Genomic DNA, 24,570 nt, shown 5'->3' on the forward strand with positions numbered 1-24,570 from the left:
GGTTTAGATAGAGAGAATCCATATGTGCACATTAGGGAATTTGAAGAGGTAGTAGCCACATTTCATAACCGAGTTGATATTGCAGACATTGTTAGGCTGAAATTTTTCCCTTTTTCCCTGAAAGAGATAGCGAAGAATTGGCTATACTCTTTGAGACCGAGATCCATAGGTACATGGGTGGAGATGACCCAAGCTTTCTTTAACAAGTACTTCCCGCACCATAAGACCAACAACCTTAAGAGACAGATCTCAACCTTTTCTCAAAAGAATGGTGAAACCTTATACCAAGCCTATGAGAGATTCAAAGAGCTACAGAACCTGTGTCCGCACCATGGGTATGAAAGTTGGAGGTTAGTTAGCTATTTTTATGAGGGTTTAACCAGCAGGGAGCGCCAATTCATAGAGATGATGTGTAATGGGGAGTTTTTGCAAAAGGATCCTGAAAAAGCCATAGATTACTTGAATGAGTTAGTTGAGAAAGCCCACACGTGGACTAGACCTAGTGCTACTAATAGTACTAATAGGTCACGTCCAACCGGGATTTACCATCTTAAGGAGGAAGACAACCTCAAAAGCCCAAGTTGAAGTTGTAACAAGGGAACTTGAGGCCTTAAATATGAGAAATAATAAAGTCACCCACACAGTTGCCAAAGTAAAAACTCAAACTTCATGTTTTGTTTGTGGGGGATTGGATCACTTAGCTCGAGATTACCCAACCTATGGTGATATGAGAGAGGTTTATGAAGAACAATGTAATGCCTTAGGAATGTATACAAAACCTTTCTCATCCTATTCAGAGACCTATAACCCTAGCTAGAGGAATCATCCCAATTTTAGTTAGAAGGATGATCAAAACCAACCTACATCATCCAACAATGATTGGAGTGTAGATGTGCAATCATCTAGATTTCATCCTACACCTTCAAACATTTATGGAGGCACAGAATAAGACTAACCAAAAGTTTGAATCTGTTCTTGTGCAAGTGGTTGAAGAGAACAAGGATATCAAGAGTCAAATAACTAACATTACCAATACTCTTACTATACAAGAGAGAGACAAAATTCCATCTCAGCCTCAGACCAATCCAAAGGGGTCGCATATGGTACAGGGATCCACATCTGGTCCGGAGAACATTAAGGGGGTCCATGCCATCACCACTCGCAGTGGTAAGGTTTTAGATTGGCCTTTGCCAAGCCCACCTCACACAAATATCACCACATCGAGCAGAACCAAAGATGCCCCCTCAAAAGAGCTAGAAAAGGAGGCTACGATCCATGTGCCCTTTTCCCAAGCTCTCAGATCTGGAGGAAAATTTTCAGACAACCAATGTGAGATTTTGGAACATTTGAAAGAAGTCAACACTAATCTACCTTTGTTGCATGTGATTAAGCAGGTACCAACTTATACCAAGGTGATCAATGATCTATGTACCATGAAAAGGTGACACCATGTCAAGAAAACTGCATTTTTGACAAAACAGGTAAGTGCGGTGATTACACAGAGAACGCCACCAAAGTACAAAGATCCAGGGTACCCCACAATTTCCTGCCATATTGGGACACAAGAATTCGGTCAAGCTCTCTTGGACCTAGGAGCAAGTGTAAATTTAATGCCTTATTCAGTTCACTTGCAGTTATGTCTTAGAGAGATAAAACCCACGTCCGTGGTGTTACAGTTGGCTGATCGTTCTATTCGGAAACCAAGGGGGATAGTAGAAGATATTTTGCTTCAGATTGATAAATTCTATTATCCTATTAATTTTCTGGTTTTAGATACCCAATCTGTAGTTGACAGTGAGTCGAAGATTCCACTTATTTTAGGAAGACCATTCCTTGCTACAGCCGATACTCTTATTAATTGTAGGAATGGTTTGATGAACCTTTCATTTGAGAATATGACTCTTGAGGTGAACATTTTTCATGTTGGGAAGTAACCCTGAGACAAGGACGAGTGCTATCATACCTACATGATAGACTCTCATTACAGAGGAAGTAGATGAAAGGGAAAATTTTGAATCTTTACAATATCTCCTCTGTAATTCTTATTTGAATTCTGAATTTTTGTTTTATCCTACTAATGATGTTTCTAATGTTTCCTCTATTTCTAATGATATGCAGGATAAGAAAAACTAAGTTTTGGCAACTACGTTTTGAGGAGTTTCCATGTGAGAGAGACCATCCGAAGCCATCTTCTATGGAGACACCCAAAGTGGAGTTATCCCCACTACCTAAAGGATTGAAACATGCATTTTTGGGACCAGGTGATACCTTTCCTGTTATAATATCTTCTGAACTTAGTGTTGAACAAGATGAGAAATTGATAAATCTGTTAAGAGAACATAAGGTTGCACTAGGTTGGACCATAGCTGACATTAAAGGTATAAGCCCACTGATATGTTACCATAGGATTCATTTAGAAGAAGGAACTATCCCACGTCGAGACCCCCAAAGAAGATTGAACCCAATAATGAAAGAAGTTGTTAAAAAGGTCTTAAAACTATTAGACGCAGGAATCATATATCCTATATCTGACAGTAAATGGGTTAATCTTACACAGGTTGTGCCAAAGAAATCAGGGGTCATAGTAGTTGAAAATGATGAAGGAGTTCTTGTCCCCACTAGGGTAGTAACTGGGTGGAGCATGTGCATTGACTATAGGAAATTAAACGCAGCCACCCGGAAAGACCATTTTCCATTGCCATTTATTAACCAAATCTTAAAACGTGTGGCTAATCATCCTTTCTATTGTTTTCTTGATGGTTATTCAGGCTATTATCAAATTGAGATAGCTTTAGAAGATCAAGATAAGACTACTTTTACATGTCCTTTTGGTACTTATGCTTTCCGTAAAATGTCGTTTGGTCTATGTAATGCTCCAGCAATTTTTCAATGTTGCATGCTTAGTGTGTTTTTTTATATGGTTGAAAAATGCATGGAAGTCTTTATGGATGATTTGACTGTTTTGGGGGATTCTTTTGATTCACGCTTACTTAATTTGAAAGCGATTTTGACTAGGTGTGAAGAAAAAGAACTTGTGATTAACTGGGAAAAATGTCATTTCATGGTGTCTTCAGGTATAGTTTTGGGGCACATCATGTCTAAAAGAGGAATAGAGGTTGACAAGGCCAAAATGGAGTTGATCTTTTCTCAGACATGCTGGTTTTTACAAGATGTTCATACAAAATTTTTCTGCTATAGCACGACCATTATGCAACCTCCTAGTCAAAAATATTGAGTTCGATTGGACCCCAGAGTATGAAGAAGCTTTTAGAACTCCCATCACTAAGCTAACCACTGCATCGACCATGCAATCACCAGATTGGAACTTTTCATTTGAGATTATGTGTGATGCTAGTAACTATGCAGTGGGAGTTGTTTTAAGCCAACGAAGGGAGGGGAAGCCCTTTGTTATTTATTATGATAGTAGAACTCTTAATAATGCTCAAAGGAATTATTCCACAACTGAAAAGGAGCTACTAGCTGTTGTTTTTGCTTTAGATAAATTCCGTGCTTATCTCATTGGATCACCTATTACTAAGTTTACTGATCATGCAGCTCTTAAGCACCTTCTTTCTAAGAAGGATACTAAGGATCGCTTGATTAGGTGGATTTTGCTTTTCCAGGAATTTGATCTAACGATCAAGGATAAAAAGGGTGTTGAAAATGTGGTGGTTGATTATTTGTCCCGATTAGAGTTCAATAATTCTGCTGATGATGACCCACCCATTCAAGATGATTTCCCCGATGAGCATTTGTTCACCATTAGCCAAGTGCCATGGTATGCCCACATTGTTAACTACTTGGTTTCAGGTGAAGTTCCATCGAACTGGAGTTCACAAGATAAGCGTAAGTTCTTGGTTGAGGTAAGAAATTTTTTTTGGGGATGATCCCTACTTGTTTAAGTATTGCCCTGACCAAATCATGAGGCGTTGTATTCTAGAAAGTGAGATTAATAGTGTCCTTAATTTCTGTTATTCTGAATCTTGTGATGGTCATTTTTCTATGAAGAAGATTGCTGCAAAGGTTTTGCAAAGTGGTCTTTATTGGCCTACTTTGTTTAAGGATACTAATGCCTTTTGTCGTTCTTGTGATAGGTGCCAAAGGTTAGGTACATTAACTCGTCGTCACATGATGCCCCTTAAACTCATCTTGGTTATTGCGATTTTTGATTGCTGGGGTATTGATTTCATGGGGCCATTTTCACCTTATTTTGGTTATCTTTATATTTTGTTTGTTGTTGACTGTGTCTAAACGGGTTGAAGTTATGTCGTGTCGTACTAATGATAACAAAGTTGTTATTAAGTACTTAAAAGAAAACATGTTATCTAGGTATGGTACGCCACGTATGATCATTAGTGATCAAGGGGCACATTTTTGTAATCATTCTTTTGAAGCTTTGATGCGCAAGCACAACGTTATTCACAAGGTATCAACTGTTTACCATCCATAGACCAATGGGCAAGTTGAGTTAGCTAATAGGGAGGTCAAGCAAATTTTGGAAAAGACGGTCAACCCAAACCATAAAGATTGGTCTTTACGCCTTTCTGATGCACTTTGGGCGTATTGTACTACTTACAAAACAATCCTTGGGATGTCACCATACTAACTCATTTATGAAAAAGCGTGTCATGTACCTGTAGAGCTTGAGCATAAAGCTTATTGGGCTGTTAAAGCACTTAATTTTGATTTAAATGTTGCAGGCATTCAAAGGAAGTTACAGTTGTTAGAGATAAAAGAACTGAGGAATGATGCATATGATAATTCTAGGATTTACAAGGCTAAACTAAAAGCGGCTCATGATAAACAGATCCTAAGGAAGAATTTTGAGCCAAACCAATGGGTGCATATGTATGACTCACGTTTTCATCTCCACCCAGGAAAATTGAGATCTAGATGGATAGGTCCATTTGTGGTGAAGCGAGTCTTTCCTAACTGTGTTGTTCAGATTGAGGATCCGACCGATGGGGGAGTTTTCCGAATCAATGGACAACGGTTAAAGCATTATGTGGAGAGGGTAGACTAACCTGAGGAAATCACTCTTGTGGCTCCGGTCTACAATGCTTAATCAGGTTCTATCTTTCCGCACTACCACTTTTATTTTTCTTTTCTTTTATTTGTTTTTGTTTTTCTTTTATTAGTTTTTTTTATGCTTCCTTCTTCTAGTTGATAAATTTGCAGGTCCGATCTCAATCCATCGCTCAGGTGTCCCCTACCATTTGCTTTATTATTTCTTTTATTTTTTTTTTACGCCAACGAGGACACTGTCTCATTCAGGTTGGGGGTGGTAGCATTGCATGCACATAATATACACACTTTTATATATACATTCTTCTTGTGTAAAAGAGAGACAACCAAAACTCTACTTATTGTTTTTATTCTGGTAGTTTTTGTGTGAATAAGTTTGCATTGCATGCTTGAGAAGCTTAGATTGGACTTTATGTTTTTCTATCTAGGTATGATTTCAAAATTATTTGGTTTAAGTCACTTTTTCTATATTGATTATCAAAGAATAACTTCTAAAAACTTTTTGTGCATAACACTAAGCTTTATGGTTTGATGGATGTTCAATATATATAGCTAAGAGAATTGTCATGTTTAAGCGCACATTTCTCTAGCATCGCACATTTTTTGTGAGTGAGTGGAGAATTGAGGAAACAACTTATGAACTTTCATTGATCTGTTGAATTGGTTAGTTTCTGTTTAGAATGAAATTATTTGGTTTGAGGAATGTTTGGATGATAAGCTGAAGGATGATATTAGTCAATTTCCGAAAAAAAAGAAAAAAAAAAAGAGAGGGGGAGCTAGTTCATGTTATGTTATGTGAAGCCTTTGGAATAACATGTGTAATATTAGTTATGTGAAAAACTCTACACTTTCCCTACTTTGCATTATCAAAAAAAAAAAAAAGAGAAAAAAAAAGAAAAAAAATTTGAAAAAAAAAAGACTCGGTACAATAATCTTCCGTCAATTCAAAAGACAAACATCTTTTCTTGGGGAACAGTCTTTCTCATTAGGCTTAATTTCTATTTGTATTGCTCTCATATTTGACTGATTGAAAACCTGAAGCTGATTTGTAGTAAGAATGGTGTAGTTCTAAACAAATAACTTTCCTATCTTATGATCAATGATCATTTGTTTGTTTGTCCATAAATTTGGCATTTTTTTTAAGTGATCATTTGTTTGTTTGTGGTATGAAGGTTTTGTTTAGTTCACACACATTCACTTTTGTAAGTTATAATTGAAGTAATCTTGATAGCATTTGTGATCTTTTTCTAACATTTTTGTTTGAAATGCCTAAGTGATTTTGTTGGATTTCTGTTTAAGTTATCATCATGCTTTGTCTTTTTATTTGCACTTAAATTGCTAGGGACTAACAATAAGCTGGTTGGGGATTGTGACGAAAGCATGAAAATGTATATCTAAAGTGTGCTCAACAATTGACATTTATAAAATAAAGAGCTTAAAAGTAATATTTTTTCATAATAATCTTTATAAATGTTAATTTTATTATTTATGCAATTTTTATGTTGAAAGAATTAATAATTGAATGGAAGAAAGCCCAAACATAGGTGCAAGAAACCTAAGCCCAAATTCCATGACCCAAGTATGAGTGTTGATTCGTTTCCCGCATTACTCTGAACAGGGTCCCGTATTTTGAGCATATCTTTCTCTACAGATGTCGAAATTCGATGATTCTTGAGGTTATGAATAGCTAAGAGATAGAATTATAATTCATCTGTTAATAACTTCCTCTAAATCAATCTATATTCAGGCGAAAATTGGGGGATAAGACGCGGATCCGGGTTAAGAAGATTGATGAGCCTGGCAGCACAATGAAAAGGAAAAGTCTAACCTAAAAGGGGGACGACTTCCAGAGGTTGTTTTGGCATTATTTTCTTAGTCTTTCACAGAAGAGAAGATGGCAGAATGACGTCCAAGCACGGCCAAAGCGTCAACAAGGCTAGGGAGGATCTTGATCGATGAGTTTTACTTGTTGTTTTACTTAGACTCTTTGAGAGATTTCAATGTTTAATTTTGTTCTTGAGAGATTTATTTTATTATTTTGATAAACCTTTGAGTTATATTCTTCAATTTCCATATAAGATTAGTCATGCTCTTTTTTATGTGCAATTTGTTATAAAAAAAATTGATTGGGTAGATTTATTTTATGAGTTCCTTAACTGCAATACTGTCAATTTGATATGTTGTCGTTCTTGGGTAGCTTGTAAGAATAGATCTTCATAAAAAATTAATTCTCTCAAAACAAATACTTTTGTTCTAGTCATTGGTTTCAAGTTATATTTTCCGATTGTTTGTTTGGGATGTGAAACTTGCAATTGAGTAACAAATAGGAATCAAAGTCGAAACCAGTTAAGCAAATCGATCAAGTGAATCTCAAAGCCTTGTTCATCACAATACTACTTTTCATCCTTTAATCATCGTTACTTTTATTCAAATATTTTTGCCCTTATTTTATTTTTAAAAAATCATTTTTTCTAGGTTATTCACTCTTAATGATAACTCCTTTTGTTGGTTTAATCAGCTTCTCTGTGGATTCGACACCTAAAGCTACGCTTCAACGACCACTTAGCCAAGGGTAATAATTTTGGGCGAGACAATGATCTTATAAAGGTTGTTTATCAAGCTGATCGGCCTATAGTCCCTTGAGTGATTAGCATTCCTATTCTTGGGAACCAAGGCAATGAATGTGGAATTTAGCCCTGGGTTTATCACTCCTCAAGAATAAAATTCATCAAATACTATCCTTAGGTCCTCTTTTAAAATCTCCCAACAATCCTGATAAAAAGTCATCGTAAAACTATCAGGATCTGGTGCCTTTGATCTATCCATAGAGAACACTGCTTCCTTTATTTCTTCCAAATCAAATTTCCTTTCCAACCATTCATTTTCCTCCAACTTCAACGTAGGCCATTCCAATCCTTCAATCTAAACCCTATTGTTTAAGGGTCTTCTAAAGATAGACCTAAAATAATTTGCAAAAGTCCTTGCAATTTTATTTTGATTGGAAATTGTTGCCCCTTCAATCTCCAAACTTGAGATATAATTCTTTCTCCTCCTTCCATTTGCCATTGCATGAAAAAACTTGGTATTTCTATCCCCCTCTTTCAACAACTTACACATTGACTTTTGTCTCCAACTTATTTCCTCCTACAAAAGACAGTCCTCTAATTGTTTACGTAGATTCCATCTTTGCTCTTTATCCTCTTCTGTAAAACATCCCCTCCCTTCCTTATTATTCAATGCCTCAATTTGAGCAGTCACCATTTGTTTCCTTTCCTCTAGTCTCCCAAACTCTAACAGAATCTACTCCTTGATTCTACCCTTCAGATGTTGGAGTTTTTTATGAAACCTCATTCCACTCCATTTCACTGTTGGATTACTCTTAAGCCACCAATCTTTGACTTTCGTAATAAAACTCAGGTGTCCAAACCACATGTTTTCAAATCTAAAAGGAGTGGAGCCTATATTTCTCACCTCCTCCTTACAAATTATTATAGGCCAGTGATCGAATGTCACCCTTGGGAGTGTTTAGAATTTAAACTTCCCCAATGTTCTTTCCAGTTATTTGAAAACAAGAACCTGTCCAACTTGGAACATATTGGGTTCACTTGGAGATTGGACCAAGTAAAACAACTATGTGACAATGGGATTTCCTTAGGTCCATAGGCATCCACAAATTGATTAAATTTTCTCATGCTCATGGTTGACCTCTGCCTAGTACTATTTGTTTCTTCCAAGAATCTGATTACATTGAATTCACCTCCTAAACACCAAGGTCCTTCCCACAAACCCCTTATATCAGTCAATTCTTCCCATAGTTGCCTCCTCTCTCTATAGCCATTCAGTCCATAGACATTGGTTAACACCCATTCAAACCCATCCTCCACCTGTCTAAACTTCAGGGAAATTGAAAATTGGCCTATTAGCTCCTCCTTACCCTCCAATACTTCTTTTTTCCACATTGTCACAACACCCCCTACAAACCCCCATGAGGGCAGAAATGACCAATTAATCCCCCTACCTCTCCAAACACTTCTTACCCACTTCATATCAAAATCTGTTCTTTTAGTCTCCTGCAAGAGAACTACATCTGGGTCTTTCTTAATGGCCTCTTTTATTACTGCTCTCTTCCTAGCATTTCCTAGCCCTCTGACATTCCAACTTATGATCTTCATTTCGCTATACTCCTTGAGCCCTTCTCTTACCCTCACTTATTCCCTTTCCTCCTGTCCCTTTTAACACCAAGACTACTACCTCCTTCCACATCTTTCATCAATCTTTCCACTTCACTTAATTTTTTCCTTTTAGCCTTAGTTTCTTCTCCCTTTTTTTGTAGAAACATTTTTTAAGTCATTTGGACTTTTCACTTTACATCCCAACTTCTGCACAAAAAATGCCATGGAATCCTCACTAGCCAACTCTCTTTCTTTTGAATTTGTATTCCTCCCTCCTTGTTCTAATTCCTAACCTTTGTCCAGATTCTCCTTAATTTCTTCTATTCTAATTCCCTTTGGCCCTTCCTTTTGTTTATTGCTCCCAACTACTTCCTTTAACAGGCATTCAAGAATTTCCAGAATTCTTTTATTTCCTTTTGCTTCTTCCTCATTTCCTATTATTTCCTTTTGCTTCTTCCTCATTTCCTATCTCACCCTCCTGGCCCTCCCTATCTCCACTGCCATCTCTTGCCCCATCCCCACCTTCACGGGTAGCAGCCTCTAGACTTTGATCTGTATTAGGGACATAGGATAAAGAGCAAACATTAGTATTACAAACCGAAAAGACAGTTACCTGGGTTGATTTGGGGGAGAATGGGATTGCTGGAATTAGAAGCAAAGCCTGTCGGACCCTACGGTTGAAAATGGGGTTCTTCTAAATCCTTGGTTCGGTTCTGGCAAGAAAGCCTTTCCGCCTCCTCTACTAAATAGATATCACTTCTCTCACAGTCATGTTTGTTCCTATCTTTTGTACTTTCGCTTTGCTTCTGGAAAGTCTCAGATACTTCATTACCCTTTCCTGAACAACCAAAACATTGGGATAAGCGGCTTCTGAGAATGAGTCAGGCTTATCACCGATAGCAATAAGGAGATGTTCCACACTGTTTTGAGTGCTTAGCTCTTTACTGGCACAACAAAGAGGTTCTCCCAGCTTGCACTTCTTGAAACAGAGTTTCCAAGTTAAGAGTTGTGGCGATCTCTTCCTCTGCGACCTTATCGAACTCCACACTGCCTATACTAGACTGGCTTTCTAGATCTTCCTCCGTGTCTGCATCTTCGGTACAATCTACCCAGCCTTCATCAAAAACCTTTCTGTTCTCCTCTCCATCCTCCCCACACATCTCCAGGGTTCTATCTCTAAGAAGGAAAGGAGCTTAGACTAAGCTTTGACGGAAGTGCCTCAGGTAGCCCTGGTATTGCTAGCATTGGGAGAGCTTTAAGAGATGAAAACGGGAACATCTGCTGGGTGTACAGTGGACCGATTGGTAAAGCTGATTCTACAAAGGCAGAAGTGTTGAAAAGGAAAGCGTTCTCTTAAAGTTCTATATTTCTTTTGATTAGATTTTTTATATAGCCTTGTATGCACTCTCCAGGCATTTCGTACTTTACCAATCTCTTTTTTTTTATCAATCATACTTTACCAATCTCTTAAAGTTCAAGATTTACCCTCACTTTTCAAATTGGACTTAGACATCCCCTCATAGATAACATCAGCGGACAAAAACTTTCCATCTGTTAACTCCCCATCTTTGTCTCTTAGCATGTGGCATAATGTGTTGTTTAAGAGAGTTAGAGAGGGATAGCTATTTCAGGTGTGATGTTCCTCTGTGAGCCCTTCAAAATTCATAGTTCTGATTGCAATCCTTGATGGTAGACAGCAGACAACATTGCGGTGAAGCCATAACAAAAATAAGAAATTTAAGTTTTTGGATGCTGAATTTGAGAATAATATGCATATGTGCCTTTAGCTTCACAGGAGACTGTTAGACCTAGTTGTATGTTACTCATCAGGCATTCGATGCCAGTACTTTTCATCTACCATTACCATACGGTACTCCTGACCAACCATGAAGATTTGTTCTCCTTAATCTACACACACAACTTAAACTATATTACCCCAAAAAATAAACAATTTCAAAGAAGCTCTAGGAAAATGTACAAATAGCATATTCCAAAAGTAAGAATAGCAAAATTCTTCAAAAACAAACCAGTTCAAAACATTACAAAATGCATAAACCAAGTAATAGTAATCCCTCCCACCTTTCCATGTATAAATTCAACTGAACTCAATAAAGCCTTATTCCAACCTTCTGGGTCAGTTGCATGTATGATCTATATTCCATCATTTCACTCTATTGAGTGCCATGTTCATTATTAAATTATGGGCTCTGAATTTACATCTGAATAAATTTTGTAGTTTCATATTCAAAAAAATAAATAAATAAAATAAAACTTGTCCCATCCCCTGAATGGAAAAACAAGATTCATGTAGCTGACTCCATATGCTTGGGAACTTGGGATAAGGCAAGGATGATGATGATGATGACATGTCAAAGCGGCCTCTGAAAAAACCCATCCAGGAGCAGAAGCAGCAGTGAGTAGGTTCCCAATAAAGACTAGGAAATTCAAGATTTGAGCCCATAGACAGACTCTCATGATATCATTTAGTAAATTAGAACTCAGGTTTTAAATTCCACTTTGGTCCTAGCTATCTGGGGTCTTAGGAGGGGTCAACCAGATAAGGACCAAATCCTTGGCATTTTTTTCCGAAGTGGCTTCTATTAGATTCAAATCTGCTTCTCCATGCTTGTCAGTGAAAAATTTTACCATTGTATCAAGCACTGGCCCCTTTTACTGCTAAATTACATGTAACATGATTAAAACACCACAAACAGTGATAGAATACAATACAAGCTTATACATGAAATCCCAGGACCAAGTCCAGTTTATTCCTTCAGATATTCAGCTTAGATATAGAGCTAACTCATACTCCTTTGAGAGTTACAACCAAGGAGACCTCTCTGACAGTTTGAACCTCCTACGGAAGAATTTCCTACCTCCAGATGGAGTTCCTCTGCCCAGCCAAGTCTGCCATTCCAAGAACTATTTTCTACAGTCAAGGTGGCTCCTCTTACCAGCTTATGACTATACTCAATATGTTAAAAATGTACAGCTGTAGTATCCTGTGGGTAGAGATCTAAATTGAATCATACCCTGCCTTAGGGAGTGATTGTATTCAGTTTCCTAATAAAAATTAAGGAAACTGAATGTTTTAAGTAACCCTTTCTGATTTTCTTTATTTTTTAAAATAAAAAGCCACAAAATTCTCCAAGGGGTTGAGAAGCAAAAGAGAACAAGCTGATGTGGAAATAATGGACTTATTGTTTCCTTAATGACTATGGCTAGAATTGGATTGATTATTTATTGTTTCAGTTCAGCCATTTCAGCTGTTAATAAATGGCCCCTTATACCTAAAATGCCAAGTGACCATCTCAATTACTGGGTCATTGGCTGTGAGTAATCTCAGTGACCCAACCCACTGATTTCTACCTTGAATAGAAAGTCTTTTGAGATCAAAAGAATTTCCTATTGTTCTGGTTAGCATCATTTTAACTTTGAAATTGGCATGTTTTCTTTTACTCTAATAATGGTAAAGAGAACTCAAGCTTGAAAATCCGACACATCCATACAACCAGCCAGAGAACACGTCAGTTGGTATCATAATAGATTGATAATAAATAATCGTTTAAAATGTAAAGATTTTTTTAAAGAAATTATCTAAAACCTCCCTTTGCTGATAACCTCTGAAACTTCCCCACTCTCTCACTCGCTGCTGACACTTGGCAGAGACAGAAACACCAAAACCACATAACATGCAGATTTGAAAACGAACAGATTCCATTTGCAACTAGAATTCTACCGGAGAGAAATGCTTTGGGAAAATTTAAAATAAAAGAAAATCATGGTAAATTTAGGACAACCAGTATGGATAGGCATGTCTCTGACATTTCCAGCTTCCAGGAAGATGTGGTTAGGCTATTCCACGCAAGAAAAAAAAAACAAAAGAAAAACAGAAATAATCTGTAGAAAAATCCGATTAGAGTATTCATCAGAATTATATCATCTTAACACTCAATTTCTCTGACAATAAGCAAAGCCCAAACGAATTGACACCCCTACTAGAAGGAAGGCATGATAGACCCGGTTAGAACTTTTATGTATAAAGTAGTTTGGCAGATCTATTTTAGACTATAAAAGACAAATGTGCATTACACTGGGTCTATCATCTCTACCTTATGATCACCCTCATCATGATACTATGTGAAATATCATGCCCCACCTGATTCCATTCATGATTCGACCTGGCTGGATTGAATTCATTATGTATAAGCAAATTATATCAAAAGATTCTGATATATAAATGGGCACTTCTGTGGCACTGTGAGACAGCAGGGTGTGCTTTTGTTTGTAACTTTAGCTTTGAGGTTTGAAGCTCACTGCCAGGGATTGGGATTGGGGGTTGGGGCTGGGGGAGGAAGAATGTGGATACCGAAAGCTGCACAAAAGTAACCCAAAAGAGAAGGGAATCCACAGACAGAGAGAGATTCTCAATAAGACACTTTATACAATACAATGTTGCATGGAACCCCATTAACATATAAAAAGTTTTTCTGCTTCTCTCTTATATGGATGGACATCAGCTGACACAGAGGAGTTGGAATCTTTCAATGTTCTCGTAATACAATGTCATTCACAATGAAGCTTCCTGCTCCATCCAGTAACAAAATCTTAGACGGGTTCAAGCTTAGTCCAGAATTCAACTAGGCAGATCATCGGCTAACGTTACGCCATGGATTGGTCGGTGTATAAATTCAACTAGGCTGTTTGATTTTGAAGGTTCTATCTGGTTTTTGGTACAGATAGGATAAAAGAGCAGACTGAATTACTGAAATACTGCTGGGAAGTGTGATCCATCCTTTTGGGTCTAAAAACATTCTCTCTGTCTCTGAAAGTTACTGTGAAAAAGTTATTATGGTTTATTTATCAAAAAAAAAAAAACGCTGTTATGGTACAGGATAGCAGTTACAGATTGAAGAGTTGCCTCCATGGCCAACACTGTGTTTTTCGTTTTCTGTTTTGGGTTATTTTCTCTTGGCTCTTGCTCGTAGCTTTTAATGTTTTCCTTTTTTCTTTTTTGCTTTTATTTCTTCTTTTTATCAGTCTTTTCCTGCTGCAGTTACCTGAAAAAATACTGCCCTGCTTCAGATGGAAAAAAAATACATATATATTCTTTTTCCTGCAAAAGCTTAATCCTATACAATCTTGGAATCTTTTCTTGTCTCCCCACAATGAAAATTGGCTGATGTACTATTTCTGTGTCTGTAGAGCTTGTACAGATTAAGAATGGGCTGATGTACTATTTCTTTTGTTTAAATCCCAACTTGTGCTTCATTAGATGGTTTTGATTATTTCTAAACAATGCAGTATATTTTCTGTCTCCTTGAAAGAAATTAGAAAGCATAGAAACAAAAAAAAAAAAAAATAGAAAGGGACAGTCAATGAGAAACTGTAATGAGACCACAACTTATTGATCAATAAATAAAATAAAATAAAAAAAGATCACAACCACCAATTTGAATGAATACATAATAACAATGAGTTGTTCCCAAATCACCACCATAAAATAACAGACCGTCCATTCCTCTGAAATAACCTAAATTTTAATCAATTTAGTCTAGCCCAGCTGAAATGACATACTGAGATTCAAGCAATTAAACTTTTCATATGACACATTCTGATTTAGTGATTACAATGCTGAATGAAATAAAATTTGGAAGAAATTCAACAAAGAGGGTATGGAATATCTGGTTAAGGCTGTTTTCTGTTAACAATAGCTTTATGGTTGGCTATGCTTCCCACCAAGGAACAATTTCTATACCAGATTGTCTTCTTCACTGGCTAGGAGAGATTTGGAAGAATAAATTTGTACACGGAACTATCACAGATCGATTTAATCAAAACAACAAATTAATCAGTAGATTATCAACTATGAACTATACTCACCGATTGCCTGGATTGACTGGTGTGAAAAACTCGTTAATGGTAGCAGTGAAGAAGTAGATTGATCCCAAATAGAGTAGGAGCGGATCTGCAAAACATAAAACCATATTTGTTAGTGAAAAAATAGAAGGAAGGAGGAAGAGGAGGCAAGGAAGAAGAAGATTCAGTCAGAGCATGGGCGGTGAATTTCGAAGAAGAGAGATCCGTGATTACCTGGCCAGAGTAATTCAGGTCGGATCTTCAGAGTTCAACTGCCAAACTGCAGAAAGGTTTGAAGGAGGGAGTGACGAGAGAGGACAAAGAGGTTGGAAATTTGGAATCGGGGGTTTGTGGGGGTTTTTTTGTCATTTTAATTTTTCTTGTTTTAACTGGCTGGAATGGGAATCCAATTCCGAGGGGGTGGGTCGGGAATGGCCATTCCCTCAAATGGGGGAATGCCATTCCGCCCGAATGGGAATCGGATTCCGATTCCACCCAACCAAACGGCTGACGTCCGGCTCCAGACCTCTATTCCTGTGAACCATACATACTCTGAATTCTTTTGACTCTTCCAAGTATCAAGCAAATGGTCGGTGTCTCAATTTAAAGCACGTTAGACTGTCGCTGGCCCTTAAATTTGCAACTCAGATGCTTATAGTCATAGCCCTTAATCATGTAATAAACCATTCTGGTTTTTGGCCTTTCAAACAAGCAACACATGGCAACATATAACAGAGGGTGATAAGCATAAAATAAGGGCAAAAAAAACCCAATCATTCTGACATGGCCATGATCCAAGAGCACTAACAAGTACAGAATCTAACGAGCAAAATGTTCATTAAGAAACACAATGGACATGGGTTTATTCACAGAAGTAGTGGCATCAGAACCAACAATGAAGTTTTCTAGCTTCCCCGGTATGTTGTGAATGAGAAAGGAGACAGCAACAGAGGAACATGAAAATGTTCCAATCTCTGAGACTCCTTGATCTCAAACACAATGGATACATACGGAAAGAACCCACTGGGGGAGTACTTCCCAGTATTGAAACTTATTCGATAGAACCCAGGATCCACGCTTTCAACAATGCCCATTAGCTGGCCACTACGCCCATCGCTGTTTGTAAATGAAGAGCCTTGGAGTATCCAGCCCTCTGAATCAAGCTCACCAAACAATGGGAACGGTCTGCTGCCCTTCCACATCTCCAACTGTACCTCAATGCCAGCAGCTGGGGATCCACGAGAGACATCCAAGACATGTGTTGTGATGGGAGGGCGAGTTCTAGCTGAGTTTTGAGATGCTTTACCACTGCCATGAACTTCAGAAGCGGCAGTCAGATGTGCTCCAATTATGCTTACACGATCTTCTACAAGTTGAAGAACAAAACATCAACCTTGGACAAAATGCACCAAATTTTTTACTTTCAAAAGTTACACTACACGATTTTTCAAAATGATATTGTATTTTGTCTCGTGCATATATCCTTTTTGCAAACATAGAGTGAACTTCCATGAATTCCCATACATATCTTGACATGAATCTACTAATGAATCATACAAGTTGGATGACAGTGCTAGAGGGATGTCACAATCTTTTGTGCAATAATTTGTTGCACAAAAAATTAAGCACACACATGCAACAAAGTTAACCAAAAAAAACAAGGGGAACAGCATGGGGATGCAAAGGAACATTAATGGAACAAGAAAACAGACATTTGTTAATAAGTATAAACAGTTTACTTGATTAAAAAAGAAGACAGTGTTATATAAAAGATACCTTCTGCTTTTGTCACTTGAGAGATGTAATACTGAGTACTGATAGTAGAAGTGACTTCTGCTTTAGCTGCAAACAGTTTGGCAAGACGCAGTTCAATTATTTTCATCTCCTCCTGAGCTGCAATCTCAAACTCGACTATGGGTCTGTTCGGGTACCGTTTCTTTGACAGAGCCAAGTAGAAAAGCGACTTAGAATTATAAACTACAGAATCATGTAACCTAACAGAAAGAACAAATAATAAAAAGAAAACAAGAAGACAGAGTGATATCTGGCTTTGAAGTATGTGTAGGTCAGCCAGAAAGTCTCCTTAAGATTAACATTTTTGCTATGAGCATTCATCAAAAAAAAAAAAAAAAAAAAAAAACATTTTTGCTGTGAGAGGTTAAAAGGGCATTCTGAGTGAGATGTACACTTTGAAGTGATGAATGTAACACATCTTTGACAGTTCACAAATTTCAGATAGATGTCATCTGTATTCACTTTCTTTCTTGAGAGAAGCACATAAGAGAATAGAACAACTACCAAAATGCAATACCAAAGACAAATTGTCTTCCCAAAAGTCCAAAACAAACAACCGAAGAATCTATCCTCACCACTTTTCTTCCTCCCCCTGACACCATGTTCTAATTTTATTTTACCCCTTCCCCTTCCCCTCTTAGCACAAGGTTCCACCACCTCCAATGTAGTCTTCCTACAGAGCCCCATTCCCCATTAGACTCTATCAACTCAATACCGCAATTCCTGTCATGCCCTCATCCCTGAAAACAGGGCACAAGAGCATCCCACTCTAGAAATTACCAGCTCCATTGTTAATCTTTCCCTCTTCTCCCTCAAGGGCATTACCTACCATGATTCTCAAGAAGCATGACCCCATCCTCCAACTTATTTCCCGTTTCCTCCTCTTATTCAAGCCTTCAAAACATTTCTCTAACAAAATCACCACCCCCACCCCCAAGGAAAAACAACAAACCAATACTTGACTACCTGAACTTCATGTCCATCACCTGCTTCAAGGGAAAAGATTTTCTGATTAGTTTCGCTTCATCCATCAAGACTTATTCTCCTTCCCCATCATACCCTATATCAGATTCCCCTTCTCTGTTTCCAGAGCCTTCTGAATCAGACTCAACCCCATTAATTTCCTCCTCCAAATCTTACCAATTTTCTTCAGTATCCTCCTCTACTATAGGGAACATTCTGTAGCTCTTCTTAGGAATCTCTCCCTCTTTCGGCACCCTCATGGGCCTCATCAAATTTGCATCCCCTTCCCTGACCTCTTGCTCTCTAATTCAGTCCGCAAAAGAACTTTTAGTGCATTTTTTATCAAGTCATCAGAATCTTTTGATGAATTTTCATAGAAAGACATATCATACACAAAATAGCTACAAATTACCAACGTTCTAAAAACCAGACTGGCCATACAACCAGAAAAGGGAGAGGGGTTCACAGGTCCTAGAGGTTCAACTGCAGTCAAACCGGAGGTCAAACTGTGATGACAATATATACACACACACACACACACACACCAAGACAAATATTATTACATTGAATGTGGTGGATAGATGGCTAGTTCCTAAATTTTTAAAACAAATGACCAGAGTTCAAGCCTCTCAACTCACATCTTCTTTAAAATATGTACATATTAAAGCAATATACACATTAAAGGGATGTAAATAAACACTAGTAAAGAGAGCATTAATGATAACAAGACAATACACATAAATAAAGGTCTTGGGTTCAAGTCTTGCCATTACCCTTTTGAATTTTCTATTCATGTAGTGACCCGAGCGGTTTTATAAAACTGGGACCCGTTCACCAATTTTGGTCAAACCAGCTGGTTAGCCAGTTTTGGCCTGTTTTTCATGAATTATGGTTTTCAGGGTATGACAAAACCGATCAAGGGCCCAGGTCTCAATTCAACTGGTCCACCCAGCCAGTCCAATCTGGTTTTCTAAACATTGCAAATTACCATCTTATCAGGTTCTAGAAAAGTTTATATTTTGTGCTAACACAAATAGAAAAGAAATGGGGAAAAAACAAAAATAAGTTCCATTTATAAAAATATAAAATAAAATAAAATAAATTCAGATCTTACCTTCAATTCTTCAAGTATTTCAGGTGTACTTCTCCCGGATGCACATATAAGAAAAACAAATCCAAACTTCTGCATATAGCGATTATTCCATTCAACTAGTTCCTGCAAAGATGAATTGCATTATATTTAATCAGGTCTACCAGAACCCATTTCCAGAAAGAGAAAAAATCATCTCCTAACACCAATCCATGGTTCAAGCGCTCCTGCAGTCCAATAATACATATTAGGAAAAGGAAATGATTCACTCAAGACTGGGGAACAACTCAATCTCTTAGATCTGCCAGTTTTGCAAGTCAAAAAGTATACTAGTAAGACAGTTTGCAGTTGACAGTTGTGAATATTTCTAGAATGGTTTACTTAAAATTATTTCTTTTTAGATTCAACAGATGGCTTTCTAGTCAAGTTCACTTCATACAAAAAGCCATGAAAGTTGGCTATAAATCAAGAATTGGCACATGTAATAATAGAAAGCAGGACCTAGTATATTCTTTCATATGGAAATAACCTAATTCTGATATATGCAAAAGTATTCATGAACAAAGAAGCTAGAGAAATACATCATTTTTTTCTATTTGATGATTTTGATCTATTAGAGAAGTGACCCCGTTAGTATTCAAAATAATAGGTAATGGTTGAACAACTTTCTACATTTGTTTTATTGAGAATCTCTAAATGAACCTGTAAGCTAGATTCAGTTGCAGTTGCTAATGCAGTTGATTGCTCACCATGACACCACCTACAAAAAGAGCACTAATCAATTAATACCATAAAAATCTGCATTGTATCAAGGATCCAGCATCTAGAAAACAGGTTGAGTATAAAGTAAGCGGGCAATAATGGATGAATGAAGGGATACCAGACATAATCCAAATGAGATAGATGACAAAATAAAATGGGAGTTCTGAAATTTCTTTAATTAAATATTAATTAAACAAGGCATATGAGAATGAGATATGAGAAACCAGCCAGACTCATGCAACCTGAGAAATTAGTATATATGTACAATAATACCCAGACCTTCAGCAAAAAGAAGGGTTGCTAATAATATAAAAGGGGTAAGGATGAAATACAATTTAGCATCTAGTGCTTAATTACGAAGTTAGTGAGCATCATGTTGTTATGGGCCCGCGCGTAGGATCTCATCACGGGTTGGTCCACGGGGAGAAAGCACTGCTTTCCCTTGCACCTTCCCTTGCGTGCAGACCCTATTGTGGGAAACCGAATGGGTGATTTGTCCAAGAGACCACCTGAACTCTCCTAATGGATGATTTGTCCAAGAGACCACCCGAACTCTCCTCACTCTTTTCTTGACTGGAAACTGAATGCTTTATTTCAACTCGTAGCTCCTTAAATAGGAGATTACAGAAGGGAATTACTTGTTGGATTCGGCTAGGCTAGGGTAATCCAACTCAAACTCAAACTCCTAATTACCTACTCCTAATAGTAACACAACTCTTACTTAAGATAAGATAAGATAAGGATAAGGGATAAGATAAGATAAGATAAGGGATGAGGAATGGTGTAGCTGGCGGCGAGTTGGCGGGCAGAACTGATGTGGTAAGATAAGTGTGGGCCCACCCTGATGAGCTGTCATGTGGGCCCCGCCCTACTGCTGCTGCCGGGTGGTGCGCGCGTCTCGCAGTGCTGCTGCCGTGAGGTGCGTGCTGCTGTCGTGCGGTGCGTGCTGCTGCCATGCGGTGTGTGCTGCTGCCTAATGCTGCTGCCGTGCGGTGCGTGCTGCCAGGCGGTGCGTGCGGCACGCTGCCGGGTGGTGCGTGCTGCTGGGTGGCCCACTGTGCGTGCTGCTGCCTATGAGTGCACTGCCGGGCGGTGTGTCCATAACACATGTAATCTATAAATTTTGTGCTTGTGGAAGGGATTAAATGTGTCGATTTAGCATTTACACCAGTAATTGCCTTATTAATTTCTAATCAGTTCCATCATCAATCATTGAAACCTTGACCATTTGAGGTTGTCAACATGTGTCTTATTATGCCGTTTCAGTACATCCAGAGGTGAGTTCTCACTTGTCAAAGACATCCGCCTAATTTTGACTCAACCGTCTACTCTCTCCCTCTTTATGGATTATGTTCAAGATTATATTTTGACCCAAATGGTAAAAGAAACAAAAATGACGCCTATAGATTGATAAACATTCTTCTGAATCAATCATGATTGAACTAGAACTATCACCATTTCCAACAAAACCAAACCCTGATAATACATCTTCAGTCCAATAGTAGAAAAACCACATGATCTAGAGAATTGAGGGGAAAAAAAAAAGCAACCCAACTGTTCACCCGTTGCAGTTTTCTGGGTCCGCGAATTTGGGTTTCCTACCGGTGGATGAGCTGCAAATGCTTCGAGCCATCCATTCACATCTACCTGGCATCCAATCGAAGAAACAGTAGTTAGTAACGAATTAGAGTAAAGAAACACAGAAAAAGATAATAATCTTCTAGAGAGAAGAAGAAGAAGAAGACCCACCTTATTGAACCATATATCTCTTGCAGCTTCAACAGCTCGTTCGTAGGTGGGGAAAGGAGAGGCGGCGGCCATTTCTCTGGCAAATTTGGTGCTGCCGCAGCAAGCCAGGAAATTCTTCTCGTCGAAGCCCGAACCCATTGACACCTTCTACCTTGCAAATTGTAATCCGAAAGAAAATTTTCCCCTTCTGATCTCCGGATGCCTTGTGAGTTCCAGGCTTCCAAAGAGGCTGCTGAAGCGACTAAAGTGGGGTTCGGCCTCTATCAGGGCAGAGTCCATACTGGCACCATTCGCGCAGGACGAGGACGCGCCACGTGTATTTTGATTCGTGTATTTGCTTAATGCGTGTGAAGCGAATTAAACGGAGTTTATACTTGGCGTCGTTAGCTGCTCCGTTCCATTCAAGAATCTATTTTCCCCTTCTGATCTCCGGATGCCTTGCCAGTCATCTGGTAAATGAAAAGGAATCAAGAAAATATTTGGTTAATAAGTAAAACGAGGGACATTGCAAGACAGGCTTGAAACCGGATCGTACGATCAAAAGAAAGACATACACAGAAGGAAATTCCTCCCCTCTTCCTCTTTGGGACATGGCTTCCTTTCTCTTAATCTCTGCCATCACCTTCCTTGACTCATCGAGTACTTCGCACAATCTTTGGCAGTAGGAGTCTTCAATCACGTAAACGAATCTGGTGTTGGGTGAAGAAAATCCCGTAAACACATGACCTAGCACATTCGAATTAAAGCTCAAAAGATTCATGAAAAAAAAAAATTAAGAATTCAGAGAGAGACAGAGAGACCTTGCGACGCATGGTGGGGAGGGGGTTGCCTGAGCCGTCCATGAGAGGATCTCTTCCCTATGACTGTCCATATAATTGTCGACCCTAAAATCCAACTTCCCGTCAGAATCGATCACCGTAAACCCATTAAAACTGAGCTAGAGTGACTCTCTCCACACAGTCAGCTATCTATACACATCCACCCGCTCATACTTCCCTCGTTTTACTTCTTGACCAAATGTTCTCCTAATTCCTTTTCGTTTACCAGATAACCAGGAAAAAAAATCAAAGAATGAATTAAAAGAAAGAGAAAAATATTCAATGTTTCGAACCTGCACCGGGTCAGGAACAAAAAAATTGGTAAATTAGAAATAACCCCCTTGTACTATGGTCAGTGACAAAGTCCCTCTGTACTTTTATTTACAAAACCCTGAACTTTAGCCATTAAATTAAACAAAGACCCCCTTGGCTGTTAAGTTAGATGACAGAAAGTGTTGAATTACCAAAATATCCTATTAAACTTTTTTATTTTCATTTTTTTGTCCTTTTTTCTTAAAACCTATTGTTTCTCTTCTTTTTTGAGTTTTACTTCACGTATCATGATTATGATTTTCATGTTTTTTTCCTTACTGAAGTCGGATTCCTCTCTCCTCCTCTGTTTTTTTTGCAAGAAGAGTATTGATAGGAAAAAAAATGAAAAAGAGAGAAAGAATTCAGACAACTTCAATAAGGACGAAAACATCAAGGCCATAATCATAGTATGTGAAGTGAAACTCAAAAAAAAGAAAAACAATAATTTAAATAGAATTTAAGAGAAAAAGGGCAAGAAAATAAAAAATAAAAAAAGCTTAATGGAATATTTTGGTAATTTAACACTTTCTGTCATTTGATTTGATGGCTAAGGAGAGTCTTTGTCTAACCGCTAAAGTTAAGAGGGTCTTTATTATAAAAAAAAATACATGAGGATTTTATCACTAACCCCATAATATAAGAGGTGTCTTTGTAATTTACCCAAAAAATTGTAATAGAATAGTAGTGGAGATGCGGGGTATCGATTTCCGTTCACGCAAAACAAGCGCTCTACCGGTGAAACAGTCGCCGATGATGAACGAACCAAAAAACTTGAGGTTTTTTCTGGTCGTCGCCGGTTGGAGAGAGTCTCGAGCACCAACGGGAAGTGGAATGGAACAAAGGAGAAGCTAATGGCGCAATGGATAGACTCCGTTTAATTCGTTTCACATGCATTAAGCCAACGCATGAATCAAAAGACGCGTGGCACATTTTCATGCTGCGTGAACAATGGGAGCATGGACTCTGCCCCAATAGAAGCCGGGCTCACTAAAATGGCGTTTAATAAATCTGAAAAAGTCTGAAAAGTTAAAAATATTTAAAAAATTAAACAAAATAATTAATAACTAAAAAATATTAAAATAAATAACACTAATAATTAATAATTAATACATAATATTAAAATAATTAAAACCAAATAAAGATGAAAATCATTAATAAAAATAAAAAATAATACAAAAACTCATAAAACTCAAAAATAAATTTATTCAATTCAAAATAATATTGATTAAAAAATAAAAATAATTTATTCAATTCAAAGTATAATTTATTTAGAAAATTATATCGTTCCCTAACCCGTCATCTCTCCCTCGCCTTAAAACGTTCCACATCTTTGATGCATCAATCGTCGGAAAGAATAAACCATGCCCATTAGTGGTTTCGGCAAAATGTGATCGTGATGCGGCATGGTGACTGGATTAACAACGTGAAGCTCTTGTGGGTCACCACAGCAGTGCACCCCTAGGATTCACCGCTCACAAAAACTGACAAAGTCTGAGCCTTCTACACCGGGAGGAAGCTCTGTAACAAGTTTGATTTCTCGATTCACAATGTTCGTTTCGCCTTTCCTCCGCTGCATCCAAACCGCTTCACAAGTCATCTCCATAGGTCATGTAGTGTTACCCCTAAAAGTTGAAGAATACAGCAAGACGCAATGTTAGATGCAGTTTGTTCGACGCAAAGGCTTGAGGCCATGAAATTTGGAGTAATCTTCAGACGCACATGTTTGTTCGAGAGAGAAACCTGGAGAGAAAACAAATGCAAGTGGTGATCTTATTTCTTGATCATTCAAGAGAGAAAACACAAATGAATTAGGTTTTTTAGGTTCAAGGTTAAAAAGGGGCAATTTGTGCCATTTCAAAATTTTTAGAGGGGTATTTCCAACTTTTTTCAAGCTCTGAAATGTGTCTGAGCGCATTAATTGCCAGTTTACGAACTTAAAATTTCAGATCTGAAAACATATTTCAGATTGATTTTCAAACGCAACACCAAACGAGCTTGGTTTTTCCAAACACCAAACCTCTAAAAA

General features: G+C 37.9%; 1 protein-coding gene, 1 long non-coding RNA gene, 1 other non-coding gene and 1 pseudogene across 5 annotated transcripts; 1 reads left to right on the forward strand and 3 right to left on the reverse strand.

The window, feature by feature from the left end:
- Positions 1-231: 231 nt before the first annotated feature.
- Positions 232-338, reverse strand: LOC148804418 (small nucleolar RNA R71). Its single transcript, XR_016081535.1, has one exon. It is a non-coding gene; the product is annotated as a small nucleolar RNA R71 (small nucleolar RNA).
- A 594-nt stretch (positions 339-932) lies between these two features.
- Positions 933-5,023, forward strand: LOC148804419 (uncharacterized; annotated as a pseudogene).
- Positions 5,024-11,438: 6,415 nt separating this feature from the next.
- LOC148804420 (uncharacterized) lies at positions 11,439-15,431 on the reverse strand. Its single transcript, XR_016080997.1, has 3 exons — positions 15,291-15,431; positions 15,081-15,165; positions 11,439-11,578 (listed from the first exon to the last, which is right to left on the reverse strand). It is a non-coding gene; the product is annotated as an uncharacterized LOC148804420 (long non-coding RNA).
- A 344-nt stretch (positions 15,432-15,775) lies between these two features.
- On the reverse strand, positions 15,776-22,480 carry LOC104610376 (transthyretin-like protein). 3 transcript variants are annotated; one of them, XM_010276951.3, is made up of 8 exons: positions 22,215-22,480; positions 21,969-22,103; positions 21,415-21,863; positions 21,221-21,312; positions 19,606-19,663; positions 18,928-19,029; positions 16,833-16,992; positions 15,776-16,419 (listed from the first exon to the last, which is right to left on the reverse strand). In XM_010276951.3, the coding sequence occupies exons 3-8, from the start codon at positions 21,550-21,552 to the stop codon at positions 15,962-15,964; spliced, it is 1,008 nt and encodes a 335-aa protein (XP_010275253.1). In that variant the 5' UTR covers positions 21,553-21,863; positions 21,969-22,103; positions 22,215-22,480; the 3' UTR covers positions 15,776-15,961. The 3 variants fall into 3 exon arrangements, with proteins under 3 accessions (XP_010275253.1, XP_010275251.1, XP_010275252.1); XM_010276949.3 differs by having other exon boundaries at positions 15,776-16,422; XM_010276950.3 differs by having other exon boundaries at positions 15,776-16,422; positions 21,969-22,140; positions 22,215-22,353.
- Between the last annotated feature and the right edge of the window lie 2,090 nt (positions 22,481-24,570).

Source organism: Nelumbo nucifera, chromosome 1, assembly GCF_055504915.1.
Source record: "Nelumbo nucifera cultivar China Antique chromosome 1, China Antique-T2T, whole genome shotgun sequence".
Taxonomy (NCBI): domain Eukaryota; kingdom Viridiplantae; phylum Streptophyta; class Magnoliopsida; order Proteales; family Nelumbonaceae; genus Nelumbo; species Nelumbo nucifera.